This window comes from Electrona antarctica, assembly GCF_951216825.1.
Source record: "Electrona antarctica genome assembly, contig: scaffold_54, whole genome shotgun sequence".
Taxonomy (NCBI): Eukaryota; Metazoa; Chordata; class Actinopteri; order Myctophiformes; family Myctophidae; genus Electrona; species Electrona antarctica.
Window position 1 is genome coordinate 429899 of NW_027637297.1, and position 9979 is coordinate 439877.

The window sequence follows — 9979 nt, forward strand, 5'->3', positions numbered from 1 at the left end:
TGCAGATCCAAATGAAACAATTAAAATGTGCGCATGTGTGTGCATGCGTGCATGTGTGTGCACGTGTGTGTGCGCGTGCGTGCGTGCGTGCGTGCGTGCGTGTGTGCGTGCGTGTGTGTGCGTGCGTGGTGTTACCTCATCAATGATGTCACCGTTCTCAGCATGGACCATAGCGATTCCTCCCAGATCTCTGAGGACGCTGAACGCTTCATATAACTGAATAAATTATGCAAATATATTAACATGTTAATTTATTCATGAATGACACACTGGACACTTCACATAACTGGATAAATTATATTATCTCATATCTATAAATGCGCCACATCTCAGGCGCTCCACCGACTTCACATTCGACACACGTGTTCCACACCCCCACAGGGAGGGCAGTGCCCGGTGTCGTTCCACACCCCCACAGGGAGGGCAGTGCCCGGTGTCGTTCCACACCCCCACAGGGAGGGCAGTGCCCGGTGTCGTTCCACACCCCCACAGGGAGGGCAGTGCCCGGTGTCGTTCCACACCCCCACAGGGAGGGCAGTGCCCGGTGTCGTTCCACACCCCCACAGGGAGGGCAGTGCCCGGTGTCGTTCCACACCCCCACAGGGAGGGCAGTGCCCGGTGTCGTTCCACACCCCCACAGGGAGGGCAGTGCCCGGTGTCGTTCCACACCCCCACAGGGAGGGCAGTGCCCGGTGTCGTTCCACACCCCCACAGGGAGGGCAGTGCCCGGTGTCGTTCCACACCCCCACAGGGAGGGCAGTGCCCGGTGTCGAGTCGGTCGGACCCACGGTTGTCCAGAACCACCACAAAAAGCCTCTGCCCAGGCTCCATATATGGAGCTGGCCTGTTCTGACATTACACTGTTGTGCTGACATATGCATAGACTCCATATTTGGGCATGCCTGACAAATAACTCCATATATGGGCAAAAAAAGGACACAAACAAACTAGTCCTAGAGCTCTGTCTGGGTACGACTGCTGCTCTGAGTCCTAGAGCTCTCTGCTGTCTGTCTGGGTACGACTGCTGCTCTGAGTCCTAGAGCTCTGTCTGGGTACGACTGCTGCTCTGAGTCCTAGAGCTCTGTCTGGGTATGACTGCTGCTCTGAGTCCTAGAGCTCTCTGCTGTCTGTCTGGGTACGACTGCTGCTCTGAGTCCTAGAGCTCTGTCTGGGTACGACTGCTGCTCTGAGTCCTAGAGCTCTGTCTGGGTATGACTGCTGCTCTGAGTCCTAGAGCTCTGTCTGGGTACGACTGCTGCTCTGAGTCCTAGAGCTCTGTCTGGGTACGACTGCTGCTCTGAGTCCTAGAGCTCTGTCTGGGTACGACTGCTGCTCTGAGTCCTAGAGCTCTGTCTGGGTACGACTGCTGCTCTGAGTCCTAGAGCTCTCTGCTGTCTGTCTGGGTTTGAAATACAGCAGTGGTCCCTCATACGTACTTTAGTTACATCATCGAGAACAGTGGTTTCTCATTGGCTGGTGGAATGTACCAACATACATACCCAGCCAATCGCTGCTTTTGGTCCCTGATTGGCTGGTGGACAACACCGACAGACATACTTGGTCCCTGATCGGCCGACACCGACATATGCAGCCGATTACAGTTCTTGCGCGCTCTGCTTGAGCAAGTAATAATAACTTACGTGGACCAGCCAACATCTGCAACATCTGCAGACGCGCTGGACAACGTCTTGGAGCACTGCGCAAGCTGGCCAACAAGCTGGACAACGTCTTGGAGCACTGCGCAAGCTGGCCAACAAGCTGGACAACGTCTTGGAGCACTGCGCAAGCTGGCCAACAAGCTGGACAACGTCTTGGAGCACTGCACAAGCTGGCCAACAAGCTGGACAACATCTTGGAGCACTGCGCAAGCTGGCCAACAAGCTGGACAACGTCTTGGAGCACTGCACAAGCTGGCCAACAAGCTGGACAACGTCTTGGAGCACTGCGCAAGCTGGCCAACAAGCTTGATGCTAAAGGCAGGGCCAGCATCTACAAAACCCAGGTCAGGAGCATCATGGAGTACTCCTGCCTAGCCTGGACGAATGCCTCTCTGACCACACTCAGGCAGTTAGACCTCATCCAAAAGAAGGTCTTAAAAATCATTGGGTTAGATGAGGACCTCGCCCTACAGCAGTACGCCATCAGCAAGCTGAGTCATCAGGAACTGTTCTCTACAAGATGCACACTCCCAACTGTCCAGTGGACCTCAAAGCTCTGCTACCTCAAGCTCACACCTCAGGTCGAATCACCCGGAGAGTACTACCAAGCCACGCCCTGGAAACCCCCAAGTCAAACACCAAATGCCTTTGCTTTCTCCACTCTGCTATAAGGACATGGAACAGCCTTCCCCCTGTGGTTGTTGGAGACATTACATCTAGCAGTGTTGACGCCTTCAAGAGGAGGCTGAACAAACACCTCCTCAGTATGTGACTGTAATCCTTCAAGAGGAGGCTGAACAAACACCTCCTCAGTATGTGACTGTAATCCTTCAAGAGGAGGCTGAACAAACACCTCCTCAGTATGTGACTGTAATCCTTCAAGAGGAGGCTGAACAAACACCTCCTCAGTATGTGACTGTAATCCTTCAAGAGGAGGCTGAACAAACAACTCCTCAGTATGTGACTGTAATCCTTCAAGAGGAGGCTGAACAAACACCTCCTCAGTATGTGACTGTAATCCTTCAAGAGGAGGCTGAACAAACACCTCCTCAGTATGTGACTGTAATCCTTCAAGAGGAGGCTGAACAAACACCTCCTCAGTATGTGACTGTAATCCTTCAAGAGGAGGCTGAACAAACACCTCCTCAGTATGTGACTGTAATCCTTCAAGAGGAGGCTGAACAAACACCTCCTCAGTATGTGACTGTAATCCTTCAAGAGGAGGCTGAACAAACACCTCCTCAGTATGTGACTGTAATCCCACATTCATCCAACATTCAGTTTAGACATACTGTACGCCTGACTGAGTAGCTGCAGATCACTGATAGGCTCTTTGAATGTGTTTTTCCCATAGCCTGGATCTGCTTAAGCTTTAAAAAGAACTGCGGGGGGGCTTATTTAGTAATAACTGGGCGGGGCTGCATTTCCAACTTGCATCGTTCCACGTAGGGCCAGTGCCCAACGGACAGCAGCTAGTATAATAATAATAATAATAATAATAATAATAATAATAATAATAATAATAATAATAATAATAATAATAATAATAATAATAATAATAATAATAATAATAATAATAATAATAATAGTACCTGTGAATCAGAACTCTGGTATTTATCTTTATAAGACATGAAGAGAAGAAAGGAGTTCACACCTGGAGAGAGATATGAAAATCATTACTGTGTGTGTGTGTGTGTGTGTGTGTGTGTGTGTGTGTGTGTGTGTGTGTGTGTGTGTGTGTGTGTGTGTGTGTGTGTGTGTGTGTGTGTGTGTGTGTGTGTGTGAGTGAGTGAGTGAGTGAGTGAGTGAGTGTCTGTGTGTGTCTGAGAGAGAGAGAGAGAGCGAGAGAGAGAGAGAGAGAGAGAGAGAGAATGATCAGACATGACATGTTCGGGTCAAAGTCTGGTTTCATGTCTGCCTGAACACACGCACGCACACACGCACGCACGCACGCACGCACGCACGAACGCACAACGTACCTCTGTCCTTAATGAGCGTCTCCATCTCCGTGGTGAGGGCGTGGCTCCATCGGGTGATGTCGACGTGCAGAGAGTAGTCGCAGCACGCCCTCCTGTCTGCTGTGTCCTTCCACTGGTCGTATGCTGTGAGGAGGCTAGAGCCTGGCTCTGGGACTACATGCTCCACTGGAAACACAATATATACGCTGTGAGGAGGCTGGAGCCTGGCTCTGGGACTACATGCTCCACTGGAAACACAATATATACGCTGTGAGGAGGCTGGAGCCTGGCTCTGGGACTACATGCTCCACTGGAAACACAATATATACGCTGTGAGGAGGCTGGAGCCTGGCTCTGGGACTACATGCTCCACTGGAAACACAATATATACGCTGTGAGGAGGCTGGAGCCTGGCTCTGGGACTACATGCTCCACTGGAAACACAATATATACGCTGTGAGGAGGCTGGAGCCTGGCTCTGGGACTACATGCTCCACTGGAAACACAATATATACGCTGTGAGGAGGCTGGAGCCTGGCTCTGGGACTACATGCTCCACTGGAAACACAATATATACGCTGTGAGGAGGCTGGAGCCTGGCTCTGGGACTACATGCTCCACTGGAAACACAATATATACGCTGTGAGGAGGCTGGAGCCTGGCTCTGGGACTACATGCTCCACTGGAAACACAATATATACGCTGTGAGGAGGCTGGAGCCTGGCTCTGGGACTACATGCTCCACTGGAAACACAATATATACTCTGTGAGGAGGCTGGAGCCTGGCTCTGGGACTACATGCTCCACTGGAAACACAATATATACGCTGTGAGGAGGCTGGAGCCTGGCTCTGGGACTACATGCTCCACTGGAAACACAATATATACGCTGTGAGGAGGCTGGAGCCTGGCTCTGGGACTACATGCTCCACTGGAAACACAATATATACGCTGTGAGGAGGCTGGAGCCTGGCTCTGGGACTACATGCTCCACTGGAAACACAATATATACGCTGTGAGGAGGCTGGAGCCTGGCTCTGGGACTACATGCTCCACTGGAAACACAATATATACGCTGTGAGGAGGCTGGAGCCTGGCTCTGGGACTACATGCTCCACTGGAAACACAATATATACGCTGTGAGGAGGCTGGAGCCTGGCTCTAGGACTACATGCTCCACTGGAAACACAATATATACGCTGTGAGGAGGCTGGAGCCTGGCTCTGGGACTACATGCTCCACTGGAAACACAATATATACGCTGTGAGGAGGCTGGAGCCTGGCTCTGGGACTACATGCTCCACTGGAAACACAATATATACGCTGTGAGGAGGCTGGAGCCTGGCTCTGGGACTACATGCTCCACTGGAAACACAATATATACGCTGTGAGGAGGCTGGAGCCTGGCTCTGGGACTACATGCTCCACTGGAAACACAACATATACGCTGTGAGGAGGCTGGAGCCTGGCTCTGGGACTACATGCTCCACTGGAAACACAATATATACGCTGAGGAGGCTGGAGCCTGGCTCTGGGACTACATGCTCCACCAGACCAGCCCACCACAACCAGCACGCAGATAGCAGAAACTCTACCGCCCGCTCCGTCGAGGCACACACAAACACACAAGCCCTAATACCACCACTTTTACAGAACAACATAAATGATACAAACCAACAGACGACTACACAACCCTTTGTTGCTCTCACAAGAATGATGCTGGCAAAAGGATTCAAGATAGAGGAGGTCTATTTGTCACTCACTGATATACAGGTACAGTGAAATTATCATGATGGTAGAAGTTTTTTTTTAATCATGGCGGCCCCCTATGGTCGCGGCCCACCAGGAATATGCCCGGTACGTCCTATGGCCAGTCCAGCCCTGCCCATTGGTTAACCCACGCTGACCCACACTGACCCACGCTGACCCACGTTAACCAACACTGACCCACACTGACCCACGCTGACCCACACTGACCCACACTGACCCCCACGCTGACCCACACTGACCCCCACGCTGACCCACGCTGACCCACGCTGACCCACACTGACCCACACTGACCCACGCTGACCCACGCTGACCCACACTGACCCCCACGCTGACCCACACTGACCCACGCTGACCCACGCTGACCCACACTGACCCACGCTGACCCACACTGACCCACGCTGACCCACGCTGACCCACGCTGACCCACACTGACCCACGCTGACCCACGCTGACCCACGCTGACCCACGCTGACCCACACTGACCCACGCTGACCCACGCTGACCCACGCTGACCCACACTGACCCACGCTGACCCACGCTGACCCACGCTGACCCACACTGACCCACGCTGACCCACGCTGACCCACACTGACCGACGCTGACCCACGCTGACCCACGCTGACCCACACTGACCCACGCTGACCCACACTGACCCACATTGACCCACACTGACCCACACTGACCCACACTGACCCACACTGACCCACACTGACCCCCACGCTGACCCACACTGACCCACACTGACCCCCACGCTGACCCACACTGACCCACACTGACCCACACTGACCCACACTGACCCCCACGCTGACCCACACTGACCCACACTGACCCCCACGCTGACCCACACTGACCCCCACACTGACCCACACTGACCCACACTGACCCCCACGCTGACCCACGCTGACCCACACTGACCCACACTGACCCCCACGCTGACCCACACTGACCCCCACGCTGACCCACGCTGACCCACGCTGACCCACGCTGACCCACGCTGACCCACACTGACCCACGCTGACCCACGCTGACCCACACTGACCGACGCTGACCCACACTGACCCACACTGACCCACGCTGACCCACACTGACCCACATTGACCCACACTGACCCACACTGACCCACACTGACCCACACTGACCCACACTGACCCAAGTGATTCAACACATGGAATTCAACAGCCCAAACCACACCAAAGGGTCGAGATAGTTTTAGCGTCAACTCCTTGCAACCGTTTGGACCCGATTAGTTGCATGGTGACCCTTTGGTGTGGTTAGGACTTAAAAGGTGGCACTGGGAACTTCATTCATCATTAAGTGCTGGCAGGTGTCTCGGTTGGTGAGGAGGAGGAGCCAAGCTGTTGCTGTTGGAACTTCCAGAGATGCTACTGAGTTCCATAACTTCCATAATAAAGTGTGAAAAAGGGCCAAAATGTGTATGTTTTTACCTCATCACTGTGTGAGATCATCCAATCCACTAAGCAACCCAAAGCAAGGCTTGAATTACTGACTTCCAACCACTTGCCATTTTTGGCAGATCTTTTGGAGGCTTGGACAGACGTTTAGCTGTGTTCCTCATTCATTCCACAGGGTGGCGCTGCACAGACGTTTAGCTGTGTTCCGAACTTTGTGTGCTGAGTTCATATAATTATAGCAATTCTTATTAGTAGTAGTTCCTCCAATCAGTCAATTAGTAGCATTATTATTAGACAGACAGACAGACAGACAGACAGACAGACAGACAGACAGACAGACAGACAGACAGACAGACAGACAGACAGACAGACAGACAGACAGACAGACAGACAGACAGACAGACAGACAGTATATCGTACTGATGGTAGTGGTCCCCCCGGCCAGGGCAGCTCGTGTGGTTTGGTAGAAGTCGTCAACGGGAGTCATTCCGTGCTGAGGAGCTAGCATGCTAACGTTAGCATCCACGCCCCCAGGAAGTAGGAGGTTCCCGTAAGCCTCCACCGTCTGCACCCCCGCAGGCACCAGCAGCTGCTCCCCCACCTGCCTGATTAGCATAAATTAACATACATTAACACACCCATAGGCACCAGCAGCTGCTCCCCCACCTGCCTGATTAGCATAAATTAACATACATTAACACACCTGCAGGCACCAGCAGCTGCTCCCCCACCTGCCTGATTAGCATAAATTAACATACATTAACACACCCATAGGCACCAGCAGCTGCTCCCCCACCTGCCTGATTAGCATAAATTAACATACATTAACACACCTGCAGGCACCTGCAGTTTTCTGAAAAACCTCATGTTTCTGTCAGTGGTTCTCAATGTTTTTCATGTCAAGGACCCCCAGAATGATCTGTATTTGGCCGTGGACCCCCTTCTGAAAATATGTTGTTCCAGGGACCCCCATCTGAAAATGTTGTTCCAAGGACCCCCATCTGAAAATATGTTGTTCCAGGGACCCCCATCTGAAAATATGTTGTTCCAGGGACCCCCATCTGAAAATATGTTGTTCCAGGGACCCCCATCTGAAAATATGTTGTTCCAGGGACCCCCATCTGAAAATATGTTGTTCCAGGGACCCCCATTCGGGAGTTTACCGGAGTTTATTGGAAAGTTTAACGGGAGTTTCCTGTAATGTACACATCCGTATTCCATGCTTTTTGCGCAGTGCCCTGTGATCATGCGTAAGTAAGTCGGGGGAGTCGAGGGGATTTATCCCCTAAAAATCATGACTCTCTTGAAAGTAATTTGAAAATTTCTATAACGCTTGAATAGTTTGGTCTTCTGCCCCTGCAAGGGAATTTATGTCTTTATAAACGATTGGATAGTTTGGTCTTCTGCCCTACAAGGGAATTCATGTCTTTATAAACGATTGTAAAACATAGATTAACGTAACCAACAACAGCCAATTAGCTACTACAAATATTATGCAGAGCTCGGCCAATCACAGTGGACTGAACCAGACTAATAATAATAACAATAATAATAATAGATACCTGATGATTCCATCTTCTATGTAAACGTCTGCATAAAAAGACTGGTCATCATTCACCACTTTACCCCCTCTGACCAGCAGACAGGCACCCTGAGAGACAGACAGGTAGAGAGACAGACAGGTCATCATTCACCACTTTACCCCCTCTGACCAGCAGACAGGCACCCTGAGAGACAGACAGGTAGAGAGACAGACAGGTCATCATTCACCACTTTACCCCCTCTGACCAGCAGACAGGCACCCTGAGAGACAGACAGGTAGAGAGACAGACAGGTCATCATTCACCACTTTACCCCCTCTGACCAGCAGACAGGCACCCTGAGAGACAGACAGGTAGAGAGACAGACAGGTCATCATTCACCACTTTACCCCCTCTGACCAGCAGACAGGCACCCTGAGAGACAGACAGGTAGAGAGACAGACAGGTCATCATTCACCACTTTACCCCCTCTGACCAGCAGACAGGCACCCTGAGAGACAGACAGGTAGAGAGACAGACAGGTCATCATTCACCACTTTACCCCCTCTGACCAGCAGACAGGCACCCTGAGAGACAGACAGGTAGAGAGACAGACAGGTCATCATTCACCACTTTACCCCCTCTGACCAGCAGACAGGCACCCTGAGAGACAGACAGGTAGAGAGACAGACAGGTCATCATTCACCACTTTACCCCCTCTGACCAGCAGACAGGCACCCTGAGAGACAGACAGGTAGAGAGACAGACAGGTCATCATTCACCACTTTACCCCCTCTGACCAGCAGACAGGCACCCTGAGAGACAGACAGGTAGAGAGACAGACAGGTCATCATTCACCACTTTACCCCCTCTGACCAGCAGACAGGCACCCTGAGAGACAGACAGGTAGAGAGACAGACAGGTCATCATTCACCACTTTACCCCCTCTGACCAGCAGACAGGCACCCTGAGAGACAGACAGGTAGACAGACAGACAGGTCAGAGAGCCAGACAGGTCAGAGAGCCAGACAGGTAGACAGAAAGACAGGTAGAGAGACAGACAGACAGACAGACAGACAGGCAGGCAGGCAGGCAGGCAGACAGACAGACAGACAGACAGACAGAGCCAATATAAGGCTAAAATATGTCTCTCTCTCTGTGTCTCTCTCACACACACACACACACACACACACACTCACACACACACACACCCCTCCCTTGCTCCCTGGCTCTCTCTCTCTCTCTCTCTCTCTCTCTCTCTCTCTCTCTCTCTCTCTCTCTCTCTCTCTCTCTCTCTCTCTCTCTCTCTCTCTCTCTCTCTCTCTCTCTCTCTCTCTTACCGTGGGTCTCGTGCAGTTCTTCTTGTTTGGGAACGACATGATTCATCAAACAATCAGTCAATGAATGAATGAATGAATGAACTGCTAATAATATGTAGCCTGCACAGTGAACACAGCTAGTGCGCTGTTTGTGGGCGTGTGCGCGCGTGCGTGCGCAGCTCTTTGTTTGGACCGTGTGTGTGTGTGTGTGTGTGTGTGTGTGTGTGTAAAGGACTGTGTGTCAACACACAGGAACACCGTGCGCACATCCCCTCCTCCTCTTCAGAATAAAAGCTCCACTGACAGCTAACGTTTTTTTTTAATGAAGATTAAATGTAAAACC

General features: G+C 51.7%; 1 protein-coding gene across 1 annotated transcript in view; it reads right to left on the minus strand.

Moving 5' to 3' along the window:
* LOC306918995 (dihydropyrimidinase-related protein 2-like) overlaps positions 1–9738 on the minus strand; it is a 43838-nt gene extending 34100 nt beyond the window's left edge. Inside the window, exons 1-6 of the mRNA XM_079531830.1 lie at positions 9658–9738; positions 8360–8448; positions 7218–7402; positions 3638–3802; positions 3251–3312; positions 136–216 (exon numbers count right to left, since the gene is read on the minus strand). Of these exons, the coding sequence (XP_079387956.1) occupies positions 136–216; positions 3251–3312; positions 3638–3802; positions 7218–7402; positions 8360–8448; positions 9658–9696 (621 nt within the window). The 5' untranslated portion in view covers positions 9697–9738. The remainder of the gene's footprint in view (positions 1–135; positions 217–3250; positions 3313–3637; positions 3803–7217; positions 7403–8359; positions 8449–9657) is intronic.
* Positions 9739–9979: the final 241 nt, after the last annotated feature.